This window comes from Diceros bicornis, chromosome 9 (genome assembly GCF_020826845.1).
Source record: "Diceros bicornis minor isolate mBicDic1 chromosome 9, mDicBic1.mat.cur, whole genome shotgun sequence".
Taxonomy (NCBI): Eukaryota; Metazoa; Chordata; class Mammalia; order Perissodactyla; family Rhinocerotidae; genus Diceros; species Diceros bicornis.
The window spans coordinates 87,332,490-87,353,343 of record NC_080748.1 but is presented as its reverse complement, the minus strand read 5'-3'; the positions used below and the strand labels follow the sequence as shown (position 1 = coordinate 87,353,343).

The window sequence follows — 20,854 nt, the reverse complement described above, 5'->3', positions numbered from 1 at the left end:
AGCTGCAGCGGGATTCCACCTGGGCATCCACAACCCCACCCAGTCCCACCCTTGGTCCTGTCTGCGTCTGGCCACCTGTAGAGCCTGGAGTGGACCGCCCTCCATCCCAGCCCTCAACCCCATACTCTCCCCTGTCACCAGCCAGGCAGGAACCCTCAGGGCTCAGTTGAAGATGCCCCATCTTCAAACACCATATAAAACTTTCTCAGTAAAACCCAGCTATTGGTGTGCTCTGTATTTATAGGGGAGAAAAGCCTGGTTGTGTGGAACCTCTGACCTGCATCTGTCCACGGTTCCCGAAATGTCCACATCTCATTTCAATTCAAAGAACATGGTCTGCCCAGGAAGGGGCGGCTGTCTTTGATTCGCAGACCCTGAAAGGCGTACGTGGTTTTATTTCATCCTCAATCACACTCTAGGAAATAAGAATCATCCCATTATGAATACAGACGCTGGAAGCAACTGGCCCAGCTCTGAGTTTGAACCCAGGTCTCTCTGGCTGAAAAACCAGCACCTTTTCATCTGTTTCACCTGAACTCCCCGGCAGCTGAGCCCTCTGCGCCGGATCAGGCGGGGGTGTGGTCACTCGCCTGGCCACCAGGGTGGTGAGTGGGCTCAGGCTGCCGAGGCGACCCTGGGCCGGCTGCCTCTGGCCCCAGACCTCTTCATCTTCTTAGTCAGTATTGCCACTTGGACGCACTCTGTGCTGGGAAGGCTGAGCCGGACGCTGTGGGCGACAGGCCTTGAGGACAAGGCGACCGCAGAGTCGGTGCCTGGTGAGGACCCGCGTCCTGGTTGGCAGACGGCGTCCTCTCGATGTGTCCACACGGTGGAAGGGACGAGGGAGCTCTCTGGGGCCTCTTCTATGGGGACACTAATCCCATTCGTGGGGGCTCCACCTCCCAAAGCCCCCTCAACACAATTACCGTGGGGCTAGGTTTCAACATACGAATTTGGGGGGACACGAACCTTCAGTCCTCGGCACAGGCCCTGACCACACCTCCCCTGGATTGCTGTATAATGAAGCGCTTGGGGGAGGTATGAAGGGGACGTACGTCTGCATCTCAGCCCCATCATTTCTGTCTGAGGCCGTGAAGGGTCTCCTAATGGTTCTCCAGAAACAGAATCATCAGTCCTGCCGTGTCCACCTCGTCGGAACGGGGGCTGAGCAGATGGCTCTAGTGGGACGGGGCATCTCGGGACCCGACTGTCTCACCACCTCTGACTTCCAAGGTCAGAGGTAACATCTGATGGACGAATGCAGAAAACAACACTGCACGTGACCAAAACTGTCTTATTTTAGAGGCCACGGCAGCTGCTGACGAGGCAGACGTCGGTGCTTCTGATGCAATTCTGCTGCGCGCTGCGTTCAGATTAACCGACAAGACACCCAAACTCTCTTTGATTTGCCTAGTTTGTACATCTGTCTACGTTGAAACAGGAAGAACCATCTCCTGACGGTATGACAAAGCTTTTATAAACGTAGAATGAAGGTTAGAAAAAATATCCTGCATAACAGGTGATGGATTTTACCTTTTGCCTTTGACTTGGCTCTTTAACTGATTTTAACATAATTTAACATTTGTATACGCACCATCCTCATTGATCTCGTCTTTTTTTTGCTCAGAATCTGTTCACATAATGCTAAAAACTAAACCAGCAGTGTTCTGTGCCGTGGCCGCATGGGAGCCACGGTTCTCGAGCATGTGTGTCCTGACCTGACGGCTCCACTTGAATAACCACTGATGGAATCTTCCATCTCAGGCTTCCGCACCATTAGGCAAATAAACGGAAAAGGATTTCACAGGCTACAGCGCCAACCTAGAGGATTCTGTAGTAATCTTGCTAGAGACACGTACTGAACCATAAACCTGGGAAGATGTGAGGCAGTGGATCTTGGGATGTGTCTCGTCTTAAGTTTAGAGAGCTTGAGGAAAGTTACCTGGGAGGCTGAAGCATCTGATTCTAACCGATATGGTTGTGCTGGGTCGTGTGTGTGTGTGTGTGTGTGTGTGTGTGTGTGTGTCGGGGTCAGTTTTGCAGGAAACGAGGAAAAATGAGGGAATGAAGGACAGTATTTGCAAACACAAGTGGAGAGAGAAACGTGGAGGTCACTGAGCTGAGTTCTGCAAAACGGAATTTTATTTTTGTGAGGTAGGTTTTTCAAACCCAGGAAAGCGATTGAAAACAAAATTAAGAAGATGGGACTCACTATGTGCCGAGCGGCAAAGACGCCGTCCACGGTGGCGCAGCAGAAGGCCGCCACCACGCCGAAGCTGATGAACACGATGGCTGCCACCAGCTGGAAGTGGAGACACAAGAGGGAGTGGGCGTTGAGCGTCTGACAGGACCCTTTTCCAAACACAAACCAGTTGAAAGTCCCACCCGCATGTTAGCTGTTCCTTCCGCAGGATTCTCGTCTCCACCCTGCCTGCATCCCCAGCGATTTACAGCCCAGGACGATCCTGGGCCAGATTGCACCCCAGCCAGCACATTCTTGCTGTTTCATTTCACGCGACAAATAGACAGGAGGGTCCTGTGGATGGGGGAGCCTTCAGTCCCTCCACCCCTCAGCACACCCCTCAGCACACCCCTCTGCACTCGCCTCATGAATAATCAGGGTTATTTAACCAGTTCCTGTGATGGTGTTTAAACAGTTTACAATTTCTTTTTTCTTTTTTTTTTTGCGGAGGAAGATTCGCCCTGAGCTACCATCTGTGCCCATCTTCATCTATTTTGTATGTGGGTCTCCGCCACAGCATGGCCACTGATGGGTGGTATGGGTCCGTGCCCAAGAACTGAACCCTGGCTGCCAAAGCGGAGCATGCCTATCTTAACCACTAGACCACGGGACCGGCCCCAGCAATTTCTTCCTATTACAAACTCTGTGACAACGACCCTAAATGTGTTCTATATGAAAAATCTCGGCTCGTGTGTGAGTATTTCTGTAGGAGAGGTAAGTGGAGCACACAAGAGCCACACGTTTAGATGGGACACATATGTGCTGCCTTGTCCCTCAGGTGGCCCTCTCCCTCCAACAATCTAACCTCCATCTCCTCATATCCCGAATGACACTTCATATTATTAATCTTTAAATTTTGCCAATCCGATGGGCAAAAAAGTCTCATTGTTATTTCAACTTGCATTTCTCTGAGGTTAAGAACCTCTTCCTACATTTTTTTTTAATAATTTTATTTTATTTTTTCCCCCAAAGCCCCAGTAGACAGTTGTATGTCATAGCTGCACCTCCTTCTAGTTGCTGTATGTGGGACGCGGCCTCAGCATGGCCGGAGAAGCGGTGCGTCGGTGCGCGCCCGGGATCCGAACCCGGGCCGCCAGCAGCAGAGTGCGAGCACTTAACTGCTACGCCACGGGGCCAGCCCTCTTCCTACATTTTTTTGGCAATTTCTTAAAAAAATTTTTTTTGGGGCCGGCCCTGTGGCATAGCGGTTAAGTGCATGCACTCCGCTGCTGGTGGCCCAGGTTCGGATCCCAGGCACGCACCGACGCACCGCTTATCAGGCCATGCTGTGGTGGCGTCCCACATAAAGTGCAGGAAGATCAGCACGGATGTTAGCTCAGGGCCAGTCTTCCTCAGCAAAAAGAGGAAGATTGGCAGATGTTAGCTCAGGGCTGATCTTCCTCACAAAAAAATAAAATAAAATTTATCTTTTCCTGTGAAATAATTTCAGGCTTACCAAAACAAATAGCAAAAACAGTACAAAGAACCCCTGGATGTCCTTTCTTCAGATTCCCCAGGTGTTAACACCTTCGCAACCGCACCAGTGACCTTTCCTTATCTGCAACTCCTCTCCAGCAGCAAGAACCCCGCTCTCATGATCCACAAGTATGTATTTATTTTCTCGGCCCTGGAACATGCATAAAGTAATTTTGGAATTACTAACCCGACCTTGTGAAGGTCAAGCTACTAACCAGAGCACAATGTTTGTGCGCAGGTCTCGTCTGTGGCCTTAGAGAAGAGGGTCAGACACCGTCCTCCCTTGTGACTCGGGGCAGCTCCTCCCCTGTGGCCGAGTGACTCATTAATGATGTAGTCAGGTGCTCTGGTTGCTGTGTTCCATACAGCTCTCCCTCTTCCTCTCCAGCCTGGTTAATCTGAATTATTAATTTGCTCAACAAAGCACAGGGAATTGGTCTGAAACCTTGGCTAGTTTGACACCCAGAATTTCACATTTTGACACGAAACTCCCAATGGCTACTCCAGGGGACAGAATGGGACTCAAGACCATACACCCTCCGCTGCTGTTCCAAGAGGAGAGGAGCAGACTGGCTCTCTGAGCTTGCCTGGATGAGGCCCCTCCCTCAAACCCCACTCCAGATGCCCAGCCCCGCGTGCTGCTTCCAAATGAAAAGGGTCCCCTGACATTGTAAATCAGAGCTGGCACCCCAGTCCTCTTGGGGGTCTCTGAACTAGTGACCCTTCTGGCCCTCAGCTCCCCATGTGGAAAGGCAGGTGTGGAGCTATGACTTATCCATGCCCTAACTAAGTGCTTCTCAGTGCCTGCTAGGACCTGCGAGTGGTACAGGCCCTGCAGGGGCAGAGGCGACAAAACCGATGGTGACCTTGGCCCTTCCCCACGGCCGACGTTTCTGACGTTTACGATGAATCGACTAAAGAGGACTTGGGGGCTCCCTGGGGGAGCCGTGCAGGGAACCACACCTGCACAAGCCTCGACCGGAACAGAAGAATCATCTCCAGCTGGACTTTCTACGGCACCGAGGCCATTTTAGAACCTGCTGTTCTGGGTGACTGCTCTGGGTCCACTGACCCCCATAGTGACTGGGCCCCACGGGGCAGAAACAGCTGCTCTGTTAGCTGGAGAGAAGCAGAGATGGGTGATGGGGGGGTCCCCCATGAAGAACTGAAGCCCCAAGGTGGTAACTGCTGTCACAGGCTGAACCATGAGCTCTGATGGGCACAGACAGGGGGGACTTGCCTCACCCTGAGGATGAAGGAGGGCCTGGAGCAGCCCTGGGAAATAGACAGGGTCTCCTCCAAGGGGGCTGGCAGGCAGCAGGAGCAGGGCCTGAGCTGTGGGACAAGGGTGGGCGCTCGAGCCCCCGGGGTTAACACCGGAAGGTCCATGATGCTCAGGGACTGTGGCCAGAGGCAGACCTTCCTTCACCTCCACGGGGAAGGGGAGTCCTGGGGCTTCCTTCGCATGAAGTCACCGCACACAAATAAAATGTTTATCGTGCAAAGAGTTGCATAGAAATCTTTTGCAGAAATTATACCTAACTGAACTTTCCTACACTTGTGTTGCTGTTATGAAAAAATCCATGAAAACGTAAATAAAAGGGTCAGAAGGCGACTTTCCAGTTCCCAGCAGGGAGGCCAGGTGCCTCTGCTTTTCCGGAGGAAAATGAAAAGCCTGCGTCTAATTTGGCTGCCGAGTCCTCGCAGCTTCCTCCCCAACCTTCCTGCCGTCCCAACTGGCTGGGCTCTGTCCCCTCTTGGCTCACACCCTTCAAAGAGGAAACATTATCCGCGGTTCACGCTCTTCCTTCACACCGGCCGTGAATCTCGAGGCCGCACCGCCTCGTCTTAGCACCAGCTGGGGCACCAGCTGGGAGGGAAGGGCACACGGCCCATTGCTCCTGGAGGACGCCTCTGTGACCAACAGCCCACCCCAACCCAGCGCAGCCCACGGAAGGACACGGCGAGCACGCTGTTCTGAAAGGGCGCCCACCAACTCCTGTTGGGCAGAACTCCCGGCCAGAGGCCAAAGGAAAAAAGCCATGAAGATGGACAAAGTCACGTTAGAGTCCCCATGCCCTTCCGCACAGGGCCTCCTGCCAACCCTGGTGATGCTGTGACGTTGGCACTGTCTGCAGTCGGCAGAGGTCAGCCAGCGTTGGGGGAGAAGGGCTGGTCCCCGCTAGAACCCCATCTCCGGGCTCATCAGGGGAAAGCCCACCTGACAGAGGCCACGGCCACAACTTCAGGGGTTCAGAATGCAGCCCCGCTCCCCCAGACCTCCCCAGATAGCCCAGTGGCCTCAGGAAGGGAGGCCAAGTTTCTGACACAGAAGCCATGGGAGTTTAACCCTCTCCTCCAACACCTGTCTCCTGGGCACCTGCCTGGCTCCAGGCTCTGTGCAGGACCCATTGAGGTCCCCCTGTGCATGTGGCCCTGACATCCTTCTCTGCAGACAGCTCACTCAGCTCATGGGTGTGAAGCCCCTTCAATGGCACCATTCCCTCTTCCAGGCCTGCCTTCCCCTCTCCCCCACCATCCCAAGGCCACTTCTGTGTCCCCAAGGAGCTGAGCTGTCCCAGTGATGACTTTCCTAGAGCCCAGTGGGGCCTGCGGCCAGTCCAGTGACCAGGTCCCCATCAGAAGTGGGTGTCTGCCAGGCCCCATGCAGTGTGCATCCTCTCCAGCTCGGGGCCTGGCCCAGGACATCCACCAAGCACTTGCCAATTGCCTGAGAAACTTCCAGAAGTGTCACTGCACTTCTCTCACCACAAGTGGGCGACCAGGGTGGCTGTCAGGACCTGCTGCCCCTGGAGCTCAACCAGCACCAACTCAGTGACTCCTCAGAGAGCGCCACACTCCACGTCCCAGCCAGGCGGCCAGCTCTGACCCACCTGGTCACAGTCCCGACAGCCGAGACCCTCACGCACACCTCCACCCGGCCTTGTCCACAACTTCACAGAGAGCACAGTCTCCAAAGTCTCCGCTGACACTGCAGGCTGCCCGCACCTGTCCAGACTGATAAACACGTTCTGATCTGGTCTGGCACATACAGTCCCCTCCATTCGAGTGCCCTCGTCAACTGTCAGCTGGTCCTGCCTGGCTGCCCGTCCTCCCACCACCCCTGAGACAGCAAAATTCAGGGCTGGCAAGACCGCTCGCCTGATAAAGTCGTCAGTTTAAGGCCAGCAAGACCGCTTGTGTGATAGCCCCCAGCGCTGGGACGACCACTTGCTCGGTATTGCCCAGAACCTCTCTGGTGTGTGAGCCCCAGCGTACAGGCAGTGGCACTGGGAAGGACATCTGACATTCTCTCCTCCAACTCCTCAGCCTGGAGGTAGAGTTCTGGCCAGAATCGGCGATGGGAGAGCCACCTCTCAGCAGAGACCGGGGTGTTCTCCTGCGTTCCCTGTGACGGCTCCCGCCCTCCTTCCGGGCATCGCTGACCCGTCAGCGTGTTTAAGAACATGAGGCCAGAAGAAAGCACGCAGTGGGAACCCAGCTGCCTCTCATGAAGATACAAACAAGCTGCTTTCCGCAGTCTGTGAGGACCACCAGAGCCCACGGATTCTGCAGAGAGAAACCGCTCTTGCTCCAGCAGCTACAGAAAGCTCGAGATCAAGAGTGTGGATATGGTCCATTGCTCTGCGCGGCGTCCTCACTGAGAGAAGGACAACTGTTATTCAGCAGGGGAAGGTCACCTCCACATCTCTGCCGGGCTCAGAGTCCACATGCCAACAGGGGAAAGGAGATTAAAAAAACAAATACCAGATAGGTAGATACAATTGTGGGGATAAGAGGAAAAGAGAGAAAGAAAACAGGGCAAGGAGAGAGCGCGTCCATGGGGAGGCTGTCACAGAGGGCAGGCCTCTGTGGGCTGGGGCGTCAGACAGGGACTCAGTGACTGAGGGAACAACTCAGGCACCAGCAGCTGCAGGGCAAGGGCCTCAAGGCAGGCACATGGGGGTGGGCACTGAGAGGCGAGAGCAGTGAAGGGAGAGTTGGGGGGCCAGTTGGCCCAGATCGGGGGCCTCAGGCCTTGGAGGACTTGGGGTTTTATTGTGGGCAAGATGGCACACAGTGAGGGTTTTGAAAAGATCTGCTCTGAGCCTGAGAGTATGCTCTGTGTAATGTAAGAAAACAGAAAACAGGTTGTCTCTAGACCAGGCAGTAAAGGCCTGATACCCCAACCCTCTGCGGAAAGTGTTTTCAATCTATAAGTCACTTCTTAATAGTCCCATTGGTTCTTGTTCAGTTTTAAACTATGTTCCAGGGGGATTCCAGTGTGTATGTCTGTGTCTGCGTGTCTGTCTGTCTATGTGTCTATGTGTGTGTCTGTCTCTGTGTGTGCATCTCTGTGTGTGTGTGTGTGTCTGTGTGTCTATCTCTGTGTGTCTGTCTGTGTCTGCCTGTCCGTGTGGGGTGTCTGTCTCCGTGTGTCTGTCTCTGTGTGTCTGTGTCTGCCTGTCTGTCTGTCTGTGTGTGTGTCTACCTCTGTGTGTCTCTCTGTGTGTGTGTGTGTCTGTCTCTGTGTGTGTGTGTGTGTGCACACACACATGGCGGGGGGATCAGAGTAAACAGTCTGTTTTGGACATCACTTCTCCCTGGACCTGTCTGGACCATCTAGACTACAGAGGTATTAGGAAATCAATGATTCCTGCGTCTGTTGGGTGAGGAGAAACAAGAACTCAGTCGTCGATGGAAAAATATCAGAAGCTGACTCAATTTGGGGCATTCTTTGGATGTCAGTGGGGACTACTATGATAATAGGCAGAGATTATGGTGACGCCACTTCTGATGATTAGATTCCACCCTTTAAATTGAACAGAGGGAAATATTTACAGACGAAATGATACTATGTCTGGGATTTGCTTCAAAATAACACAGGAAGGGAAGAAATGGATGGGGGACAAACGAAGACTGGCCGTGAGTCGGCAGCTGATGAAGCTGGGAGAGGGCACAGAGGGGCTCACTACACTATTCTGTCTACTTGTGTATGTGTTTAAGTTTTCTATCAAGAAAGAAGAAAGCATTCTTATGTATCTGGATGCATTTGAAATGCAAGGATTCTTTCTTCGGCTGACATTCCCTCAGCTTGCTGTTGTCTCCTTTTGAAACAACTCGACTGTTCTGACTAACCTATGTGCTTAAATACAGTAATGTAAATTCATATGAAACGCAACAATGGCTACTATTCTCTGAACACCTGTCGTGGGCCAGCGCTGTGCTAGATATTCTCACATGCGTCAACTCAGATGCGCCCAGCAACCCTGAAAATGAAGATACTGAGGTTCAAAATGGTCAAGTAGGTTCCCCAAGTTCACACAGCTACTAGTGGTGGATACAGTTTTCAGCTTTCATAAATACTAAGTTAAATGTTAGATAGCGAAATATTTGTTTATCATAGAAAGTTAGCCTGGAAGACTGCTTCCCCTGAAGAGGCAGAAATGATTCCACAGGCACCACAAGCAACGCCGCTCAGACGGCTCTGGTCTGAGGAAGCCGGTGCCCCCCTCACCCGGCAGACAGGGAGGCTTCCTGGCTCACGCTGCTCTGGCGGCTGCTGTCACTTCTGGGTTTTTATCCTCCCATTCCAAGGCCCACATTTCTTTTACCAAAGCTGTAGAAGTCGACCTCCAGCATCCAGACTGGAAAGGAAGAAGCAAAACTATCTCTGTTTGCAGGCAACGTGGTCTTAGGGATCGAAAATCCTAAGGAATCCACTATAAAACCATTAGAAGTAATGAATGAGGGCCGGCCCCGTGGCTTAGCGGTTAAGTGCACGCGCTCCACTGCTGGCGGCCCGGGTTCGGATCCCGGGCGCGCACCGACGCACCGCTTCTCCGGCCATGCTGAGGCCACGTCCCACATACAGCAACCGGAAGGATGTGCAGCTATGACATACAACTATCTACTGGGGCTTTGGGGGAAAAAATAAATAAATAAATAAAATTATATAAAAAAAAAAAAGAAGTAATGAATGAGTTCAACAGGGTTGCAGATACCAGATCAACATAGAAAAATCAATTATATTTTTATAACTTACAATGAACCATCCAAAAATGAAGTTAAGAAAACAATTCCATTCACAATAGCCTAAAATACTTAAGAATAAATTTAACAAAAGAAGGGCAAAACTTAGACTCTTAAAATAACAAAACATTGTTGAAAGAAATGAAAGAAAATCTAAAAGAATGGAAAAACATCCCGTGTTCATGGGTCAAGACACTTAACATTGTTAAGATGGCAATGCTCCCCAAACTGGTCTACAGATTCACCATCGTCTCTATCAAAATCCCAGCTAACTTCTTTGTAGAAATTGACAAGCTGATTCTAAAACTCATACGGAGCTGCAAGGACACAGAAGAACCAAACAATCCCGAAAAAGAGGAACACCGTCAGAGGACGCATGTGTCCTGATTTCAAAACTTACTACAAAGCAGTGGTACTCAAGACGGTGTGTCCTGGCACAAAGATGGACTCATAGATCAACACAATAGGATTGAGAGTCCAAAAATAAACACACACACCCATGCCCAAGGGATCATCAATAATGGTGTCAAGCCCATTCCGTGGGGAAGGGATAGTCGTTTCACCAAATGGTGCCGGGACAACCGAGGCGCCACATGCGGAAGATTGAACGTGGACCCCACCTCACACTGTAGACACAAGTTGACTCGAATGAGCCAAAGGCTTAAATGCAAGTGATAAACTCTTAGAAAACATAGGGGCAAATCTTCATGACCTTGGAATTAGCATGGAATTCTTGGAAAGGGCACCAAAGGCACAAGCAACAAAAGAAAAAAAGGGATAAATTTGTCAAAACTGAAAACTTTTGTGCCCAAGGACACCATCAAAAGGGTGAAAAGATAACCCACAGAATGGGAGAAAATATTTGTAAATCATGTGACTGATAAGGACTTGTATCTAGAATATATAAAGGACTCTGACAACTCAGTAATAAAAAGACAAGTCACTCCATTTAAAAATGAGCAAAGGATTCGAATAGATATTTCTCCAAAAAAAGATTTACAAAAGGCCAATAAGCACACGAGAAGAAGCTCCACATCATTAGGCATCGAGGAAACACAAATCGAACGCACAATGAGACACCACTTCACACCCACGAGGATGGCCAGAATAGACAACACAGACGACGACAAGAGAGGATGTAGAGAACCTCATCCGCTGCTGGTGGGACGGTAAACTGGGGCAGCCACTTTAAAATCAGTTATGGCAGTTCCTCAAACGATTAAATGTAGAGAGAGCAAAGAAAACATACGTCCACAGAAGCTTGACCTCAAATGTTGAGAGCAGCATCATGCACAACAGCCAAAATGTGGCAGCAGCTCTATTGTCCATCAGCTGAGGATGTGTAAACAAAATGTGGTCCAATCACACCACGGAGTGTGATTCAGCCATAGAAAGGAATGAAGCACTGACACACATGACGACATGGACGAACCTTGAAAGCATTAAGCTAAGTGAAAGAAGCCGGACACAAAAGACCACATGGTGTATGATTCTATTAATATGAAAGTCCCGAATAGGAGATCTATAGACAGAAAGTAGATGAGTGGTTGCTGGGGGCTGGAGGTGGGGGCTGGAGGGCTGATAACTAACAGGTATAGCTTCTTGTCAAGGTGATGAAAATATTCTAAAATTTGCTGTGGTAATGGTTGCACGTATCTGTGGATGTGCTAAAATCCATTGGATTTTACACATTAAATGGGTGAATTATATGCTATGTGGATTATATCTCAATACAGCTGTTTTAAAAAAAGAAGGGAAAGAAATAGGCCTCTAAGGACCAGATTCGGTCCACAGCTCCCAAGAGTGTGCGGCCCGCACGCCACCTGGCACGTGGCCGCACCCCTAGCTTCACCACAGGCCCGCCCCTTTGGGGAAATCATGTAGGAAGCCATGTCTGTCAGGAGACCCTCAACCTGTGGACCAAAGGTGCAGAGACCTGCCTCAAGCAGGCGCCCCAACCCTCCCGGAAGGTAGGAGCGCAGCCGAGAGACCGCGTGGGGCGTGCAGGGACGCCAGGCGACAGCTGGGCGGGAGGGGTGGGAGGCAGAGGGGCTGGGACAGGAGTGTGGCGAGAGAGCGAGTGGGGGACAAGGGTGCGTCCCTCCACAGCGGGGTTCTAGTTTCTCCTCGAGCAACGGGGAGGCCCTCTCTCCAACACCAGCTTTTTCTAAAGAAAACAATGCCAGCCTTAGAGTAGCTGTCAATCACTCCCTCTCCGGAGTCGTGACACTGAAATGCGTTTTAGCATGGAAGGAGCCGGCCCTGTGGTCTGGGGGCTAAGATCCGGAGCTCTCGCCGCCTCGGCCTGGGTTCGTTTCCCGGGCAGGGAACCACACCGCCATCTGTAGGTTGTCACACTGTGGCGGCTGCGTGTTGCTGTGATGTGGAAAGCGCTGCCACTGTTATTTCAAACACCAGCAGGATCCCCCATGGTGGACAGGTTTCAGTGGAGCTTCCAGACTAGACAGACTAGGAAGAGGGACCTGACCACCCACTTCCGAAAAAATTGCCATGAAAGCCCTATGAATAGCAGCAGAGCATCGTCTGATAGAGCACCAGAAGGTGGGAGGATGGCGCAGAGGGACCAGGCAGGGTTCTGCTCTGCTGTCCACGGGTCGCTAGCAGTCGGAATCGACTCCAGGGCACTAACAAAAAGCATGGAAGGAAACATATTTCCCCCAGTGAAGATTCTTAAATGTCACTCAAGTGGTCAGCGCACAGAAGGAGCCCTGGTAAGAATTTCAAAAGGCCCTCCCTCCACCCTGGGGCTCCCTCAGCAGACACAGGAGCGAGGGCTTCCTTTTATTTTTCAACTCAGCCCCTCTCACTTCCTTCCTGCAAGAGATTCACTGGGAGATGGGGGACTTACAGGGGCCCCGAGACTGTGCCCTCCCAGGCTGATATTCCCCTATCAGCCAGGCGAAGCGGAGAATGGATAAGCCAGGTGGACACAGAGGAAGAGCCCGCACTGCACTCCGGAGGAAAGCATCGGGTCTCGGCCCGCCCTGCGATGCATCATCACCTCCCAATATTTGGGGCTAAACACTTCTTTTTACCCGAATCCCAGTCTCCTTGACCTCCCCCTCCCCAGCCCTGTCCAGGGCCCTCCCACCCAAGGTCCGTCTTCTCCTCCCCTGTGGGTTCTGACAGCAGACAACATGGCCAAGCCATCTGACCTTCCCTCTCGGCCAGGGGGCCAGGGAACAGAATGAGTGGGGTAATGGGTCCCATTGCCATCTGGGGTCATCTACTGCACGCTCCTCACACACCCGGGGAAGCCCCAGGGCAGGCCGCTGGGAACTTGAGGACACAACAGGACGACAGCCAGTGCAGGGGGCGTTGAAAACGCCAGCGCGGTCTCACACAATAATTCGGGGATGAGACAGAAATGGCCACATCCCCTCCGAACACCACTCTCAAAGTTCAACATCAGCTGTCCACTGAATTGGCAAAATTAACCACTTATTCTTATAGCTCTATTCCCGAAAGCAGCACACCAACAAACAGATTCCAAATTCAAATGATCAATAAAGACATCAGGTTTGTAAAACTGATCATTTGCCGTTCACACACCCACAAGCAAACACGCGTGGACGGGCCGTGTCTAGACTCCCACTCTGTCAAGATCGTCTGAACCACGGGGCCTCCTGTTCTTCCATTTACTGCTCCTCTCCTCAGTCTGGGGAAGCCCACACACTATCGTGTCCAGAGGTAAGAGCAGACGCTGGGCCTATCGACTCAGAAAGGAGAGATGCTCACTCACAGATGCTTTGGCCTGAACCTCACACGCCATGATTTAATTTAATTTGCCAACCACCCCACCCCACCCCACACCCTGAGCTTTTCTTCCCATGACAACCTGAGCTGCTGGGACCTCCGTGTGAGGTTGTAGATGTACCCTACGACCCTCGGGGCGACGCTCACTTAGACTAAGGTGAGAATGGTACCCACCAACCCCTGAATTGTGCAGTGCGCAGCCTGGGGAACCTCGGTGCTGATCCCGTGGGCTGCTGGATTGGGGCGGGGGCTCTCCCAAGAACACCGGCTAATGCTGTAACATCCTCTGCTGAGGGGAAGCACTCCCCACCACCCCACATTTGAAAGAAACAATATACACTCTTACCATTTGCCTTCTGTTCTCCACCAGGTTGATGCCAATAATTCCCAAGAAAGATCCGAAGCCCAGCTGACACCAGAGGGAAAACAAGGGAGAGAGCGCTCGGTTACACGGCTGGCAGCTCACTGCTGACACGCAGCAGTAAATAGTGCACGGAGACTCCCACCCTGAACGCGACTCACCAAAGGGGCGAGGCTGGCCATTCCCACCACAAAGGTTAACCGCTAAGGGGCAGATGGGAGCACGCCTGCTTGGGTGCGCCTCAGGGGCTTCATCAGAGCCGCTGTGGGAACAGAAGCTGCTGAAACGTGACCCATCTCATCTTCTACGTCCACATATTTTAACTCTTACTCAGTTTGCCTCTTGGTTACAGAAAAGAGAGTACCGTGTGCCCCTCCCCCGGCACGGAGGGACACCGTCTCCATGGTAACCCAGACCCCTCACGGGCATCTTCTGGTCATCAGGCGAGAGGCCCACCTGCTCGTGCCCCTGGGCCTGTCTGCAGTCCTGTCGTTGTCAGAGAACGACTCCCCGGGAGAGATACCGGGAAACTGGACCCGAGGGCACTTCAGAAGAAGAGCTGACGGTCACCCACGGGCACGCTGATGCCGCTCAGAGATGGCTTCTGACTCGGGCGGTCTTGGGGCTCCTGAGAGTCAGTCTTCCTGCTCCTCGAGAAAGCACAGCCCCGGCCCCCAGGAGGAGGAGATGCTGGGCTGCAGGTTCTCCCCAAGGTCCGCTCTCCCCGTCGTCTCCAGGTTGGGCACGGGACTGCCACGGGAGTGACTTCTGTCCACATTTTCTCTGAGTGAATTTCACACCATGTCCACAGTTTCCCCTCAGAGCTGCCGGGCTAAAGCTCACTCCCTCCCGTCACCACTGGGAATCGGGGGCCCTGTGGACACAGCACTGACGGCACAGGAGGCTCTGAACAGGATCTGACACGAAGTCCTGAGTAAGCGAAGCTTAAAGAACAAGGAAAACACTGCCGCTCGAGACGGATCCTGATCCTTTGAGGAAATTTGGGAGGACGTGTCCTCAGCCACTAGCCCCCAAATTCCTGGCTCCCCTTCCAGTCCAGGGCGCAAGGCAGAAAAGCAGGGTCTTCAACGTGCGATTCCACTGATGAAACTTTCTGCACAGACACTATTTATATATGTTCACCCGTAAATTACATACAAGTGGGTAATGCAGATTTATAAAGCACAGACAGAATATAACAATGAAGGATAGCATGAAGATGAAATGAACAACATTTGTAAAATATTTTTAAATCTGAGTGCCAAAACCCTTTTCACCCTTGCTAAAAATGTTATCAATATTATTACTAGTCTTGATAACACTGCTAGTGACAGTAATGTGATTAAATAAGCTTCATTCTTAAAAAGAATCTTGGTTTAGCACTTTATGACAGCAACTCAGGGTCCTGGTGCATTTTAAGGGCGTCGTAGCCAATAAAAGGCAACTTCACAAACTTTCCCTGAGCCTGATGTGGACACTTGGAGCAGACTTTATTGCTGACAACAGCAGATGTGAATTCATAGGTAAAAATTCTTCTAGATAATTCTGGATTTGGGTGACCGCTTCTTGCCAGATCTGATTAGCTGTCATCGCTTTAGCCGGTGGAGTCAGTGTCCAAAATCTGAAACCAGAAGTGGACGAGGTTGGCTCCGTCGTCATCTGCTGCTCCCATTTGGTCACAATATTAACGCAAACTTCAATCAAGGCTCCTAGGCAGGCAGCTTGTAAAGCTACACATCCATTTTCTGAGGGTCAGCTTGGTCTCATGAGGCTGAAATCCAAGCGTCACAAGGTTGGTTCCCTCGGAGGCTCTGGGGGAGGATGTGGCTGGGCCTTTCGTGCGTCCAGGGGTGGCCACACCCCTCGGCTTATGGCCCTTCTTCCACCGTGGGCATCCTCTCCCATCAGGTGGCTCGACCCCTCCCCTGCCCCTCCTCCATGTGGAAGGACCCCGTGCTCACACTGGACCTCTGGACGGTGCGGGATGACCGCCCCCTCTCCAGGCTGGCTGGCAACCTTGAGCCCCTTTGCTGTGTAGCCCCCCACATTCACAGGTCCCAGTGAGGAGGACACGGACGCCTTTGGGGTCATTATTCTGCCAACCACAACCACCAATGGAAGTTTCTGTGCCCTGGACCCCAACTCTGTGGGGCTGGAGCGGAGTGTCCCCACCACACAGCAACTGTCGAGCCCCTGCGCCTCCCCACAGACCCCGGGACCGTGACTCACGATGATTCCTGGGTAGTAGCCCCCCACGGTCACGTTCTCCGTCCTGGTGGTGGCGGCAAGGCCGACGGTCAGGATGAAGATGGACACCACCAGCAGAGACGCCACAAACCAGAGGGAAGTCTTCTTTCTTCTTGCAAACCCTTCTGGGAGGAGGACAAATGGGGAGCCATTACTCAGGGGCCGGGGCTGAGCAGGGGTCCCAGCCAACGTGGGCACATTTGCTGCTCTCTCCTCAGGCGCACTGAACAGGCCTCTGGAAACCCCCCAGACCACCCACACGCACAACCCCTTTCTTTCCGGCTCACCCTGTTTCTCAGAGCAGGAACTCAGGCGAGTCACCCTCGCCACCCCTCGCCTACCTTACAGGGTTGTGCCAGATTCCTTGACATCGTGTCCTAAATAGCACTCTACCCTGCTCATCTCACCTGCACAGCCTCCCTCCTCTGCACCTCCACCGGGGCAGAAGCAGGAGCCCCCGGCCCCCTGTCCCCCACAGTTCCCACTGCACCCAGAGGGGCCGGGTCCTGGTCACTCTGACCATCAGCTGCTGAGTTCACGGCCCCGTCATCCATCCCACCGAGGAGGAGTCCACAAAGGCGAGTGGGGGTCTGTCTTGTCCCCACTGCCTCCCACACACCTAAGGCCACCCCACACAGCAGATTCTCAACAGACGTCAGGGCCGCAGTGGCTCACCTCCAATGCCGTCGCCTCCCCAGACTACAGGTCCCAAAACGCCTTCACCCCGGAAACCCACACGGCAAGTCAGGCCAACCACTTACCGAGCATCCACCACGTGCCGGCTGCCACTCTAGCACCTCACCTGTGTTAACAAGAGCCCCTAGGTCCTTGCAGAGTCCTGAGCCTGGACACCTGCCTGCTCGGAGGCTGGAGGGAGACGCTCACACTCTGCCTGGACCAGGCTAAGCAGGTCGCGCTCCGAGGGGGCATGTGCATCCCTCTCGATAGCCTGTGGTCTGTCCACACAGCTGTCACCCCCAGGGGCACGCAAGGTGTTTTGTCCGCCATCTCCAGCATCTAGCTCAGCCCCCAACAGTGAAGGATTGAATGGGGAGGGGCAGAAAGAAAGCAGAAAGTGTGCCGGAGACCACCATTGCCCCTGGGCCTCCATTTCCCTCTCCCCCGAGCACAGGCCCCTGTATGGGATGTGGAAACCTGCCCACATGAAAGACTGCATTTTCCAGCCTCTGTTCCAGCCGCATGGTTACTTATCCATCTAAGCAAAGGTCAGTGGGCAGGACCCACAGGAAACCTCTCAAAGGAGTGTGTCCTTTGCCTTTCTCCCCTTCATCCTTCCTGCTGCCTAGAACATGAACAGAAAGCAGAGCCCCAGCAGCCATTTCGGACCAAGAGCAAACCTGAGGACGGAAGCCACACAGGCAGAATGACAGAGCAGGAAGACAGCCCTGGCTTATCCACGTCCACGCTTTGATTAGGTAACAGAATAAAATCTCTGGATTATAAGCCACTATTTGGATGTCCTGGTATTTACAGCCAAACCCAGTTCTAATGGTCACAGAACTCAAGAAAGAAGGAAGAAAGGAAACCTCCCCTCCGCCCGCATCCCACCCCCCGCCCCGAGGCTTGACGTCTGGGTCCGCGTTGATCTGACTTCCTTCTCCATGTGTGCGGGGAGGGCACACTGGCCTCTTTACGACAGCCATTCGCTCTCAGACACACCTGCTCCCAGCTGGTCACCAGCAAGTGCACACGGAGGCAGAGACGGCGGGGGGCCGACGAGAGACTCGCTGAGCCCAGCGCAGCTGGTGTGGAAGCTTAACCATCTTGGTCCTTGGGAGTCGAAAGCTGAATGACAGATGAAGGGAAAACACGGTGCTTCTTCCCAGGCCCAAGTGTTTGAAATCCACATTGCGTGTGCGTGTGAGTGTGTGAGAGTATGCGAGTGTGTGCGTGTGAGAGTGTGCGAGCATGTGTGAGGGTGTGTGAGTGTGTGTGAGGATGTGTGAGTGTACGTGTGTGCGCAAGCGTGTATCAGTGCCTGTGACGGGGGAGGCGGCTGCATATTTGCTCGAGACCCCTGGCGCAGTGACCCCTGACTCAAGGCAGGCAGACGTCCTCATGCTCCAGAGTTTTGTGTCTGCAGGTTCACACGTGTGCCGTCCTTTCACAAAGCCTGACAGCGAGTCAAGGTCACAACCCCAGGAATGGGATTGTTACATCCTCGGAAATAAATGACGCAAAACCGTAAATCAAGGTGCAAACTCAGAATAACTTGGCTGACCAGAGAACGCCGTTCTGACCCAGTGAGCCAGCACGGGTGGGCGTCTCGGAAAGGACACTTCCTCCTGAGGCCAAGCCGAACCCCGACGGGGCCCCGCCCTCCCTTCCCCAGCACCCCCTCAGACGCAATAAGGCCCTCTGCACAGCCCCGCGTCTCCAGACCCCTGGGAGGACCTTCTCCCAAGAATCTCATCCTACACCACCTGTGACCCTCACCCTGGAAGACGAGGTCAATTCTCACTAAGATGGTAAATCCCTGGCTCCCGACTAGCCAGCTGACCGTCTCGGGCCAGAGGCAGCCTGCAGCTCTAGGTCCTGGGGTGGCGGTGGGGGAAGGGGCTCCCCTGGCGCAGCCAGCCTGTCTGCAGGCCCCTCACAGCAGGCCTGGCACAGCTTCTCCAGACGCTGACGTGGGGATCTGGGATGCAAAGCCCCGCGATCAGGCTCCAGATTTCCCTCGGTTATGTGCTCCCCTCTCCGCCTCCCTAAGAAGTAGGTTTATTTCCGGCGTCCTCAGGGACAAATTCTCCCGCCTGCCCCGCTGTGCCCTGAGAGAGCGGGGCTGTTGGAGATTCTGAGCAGAGGAGGGCATTGCTCTGGGGTTTTTCCTGATTCCGGCAGCTCCGTGGCCGCTGTGCGGACAGTGCACCCCAGCAAGAGCAGAGGCGATGCAGGGCTCCTAGACCTGTTTCGGCCCTCGCTTCGAAGGGCCACCCCACTTCAACAACAAGTCGTGTGACTGCTGCCCCCAGGGGCCGGCCACGTGCCACTCGCCGGGGAGCACATCCCTCATCTCAGCCTCGCAGACGCGCCCTGGCGGTGGGTTGCCAGTCCACCACCGCAGCTTCTGCAGAATAAGTGTTGAGGGTCTGAGTAATGAGTGGACCCGTGAGTGGACACATGACTGGACAATGAGTGGACCCCTGAGTGGACACATGAATGGACAGAGCAGGAGCACAGCGACAACGCTGACTGCCCACGACCACGCAGTGGCCGCATCACTCAGACGCGGTTTTGCGACATGTCCTGATGTTTCTAAACTTGGCACATGTCCTACGGTGACCCTCCCTACCCATGTCCAGCCTCACACTGGCCACCCCGCAGCCCACAGCTCTCCAGAGGTGCTCTGTCCTGAGGGCACTGGCCAAACGTTAACCCGTGTGGCCTGATGCCCAGGCCACTGTCGGGCTTCTGTCAAGAGGACAGGCCTTGCTTGGTGTGTGACCAGAAGCAAGTGACTTCCTGTTCCTGCTGCGGCATCGTGGAAGGCGAGGAAGTCCCCACTCAGTGTCTGAGAGGTCCTGGACCCATTAACCATGTCTGCCCCGGGCGTGGGGGCAGAGTGGACACATTTGCCAAGAGCCACTCCAGCCCCAGCATCCTCGGATTCTCCCCCACCGTGTCCTCTCCTCCATCTCACCTCCTCTCCTTTCCACGCCTGACTTTTTCAGTTACCTCGGAATTTCTCTTCCCACACCCCTCGTTGTGTCTGTGAACTAAAACCAACCCTAACTGGGCCTAGGAAATATTACCAAGGTGACAAGGACGTTTTTACAAGGAAAAAGAAGACTGTAGGTTTATATTAAAAATGTGTGATTTTTGTTCTTCTCATAAAAGCAATAGTTACTTTTTGTAGAATATATATAAAGTACAGAAAAATACAAAAGAAAAAATAAAGTTCACGGTAATCCCATCACCCAAAATTGGCAGGTGGGCACATAACCGTATTGTCGTTTTTCAATGCACTTATCTACTTGTTAAAGCATTTTTTCCTTTAATTGGGACCAAAATGTTTTAAAATCTGGGGGTTTTTTTCATTTAATATACTGTAAGAATTTTCCAACTTCTTAAATACTTTTCTAAACATAATTCTTATTCACAATAGTGAGTTCCACCAAATGAATGAGCCAATTAATCTAGCTCTACTGTTGTATGTTTGGGTTATTTCTAAATTTTTATTAATTCGAACTTTTATTATTCAAAACACAAGGTGGAGGGATGAACAGCTGGCGCACAGGAGATTTTCGGGGCAGTGAAACTGCTCTGTCTGATACTACAACGATGGATACGTGACGTTATGCGTTTGTCCAAACCACAGACTGCCCAACACTGGTGTCAGCCGTGGGCTCTGGGGGACGACACGTCAGTGTGGGTTCATTGAGCGCAGCAAAGTTTCCCCTGGTGGGGATGCTGATCTCGGAGGAGGCTGTGCCTGTGTGGGGGCAGAGGGTAGAGGGGAAATTTTTGTACTTTCCCCTCAATTTTGCTGTCAACCCAAAATTGCTCTGAAAAATAAAGTCTATATATATTTTAAAAACCACAATGTCTTTGTACATAAATCTTTCTATCACCTCTAATTACTTCTTTAGGATAAATTTCTACAAGGGGAATTTCAGGGCAAAATATTTTTAAGGAGAAAGTAAAAGTTTTGAAGTGAAATTTAACCTTAACAAAACAGAAGATAAACCCACAGTCCT

At 52.7% G+C, this 20,854-nt stretch overlaps 1 protein-coding gene across 1 annotated transcript in view; it reads right to left on the bottom strand.

The window, feature by feature from the left end:
• Nucleotides 1-20,854, bottom strand: part of TMEM255B (transmembrane protein 255B) — a 43,566-nt gene that overhangs the window by 18,463 nt on the left and 4,249 nt on the right. The window contains exons 2-4 of the mRNA XM_058547719.1: nucleotides 16,119-16,261; nucleotides 13,875-13,937; nucleotides 2,213-2,302 (exon numbers count right to left, since the gene is read on the bottom strand). Coding sequence (XP_058403702.1) covers nucleotides 2,213-2,302; nucleotides 13,875-13,937; nucleotides 16,119-16,261 — 296 coding nt within the window. The remainder of the gene's footprint in view (nucleotides 1-2,212; nucleotides 2,303-13,874; nucleotides 13,938-16,118; nucleotides 16,262-20,854) is intronic.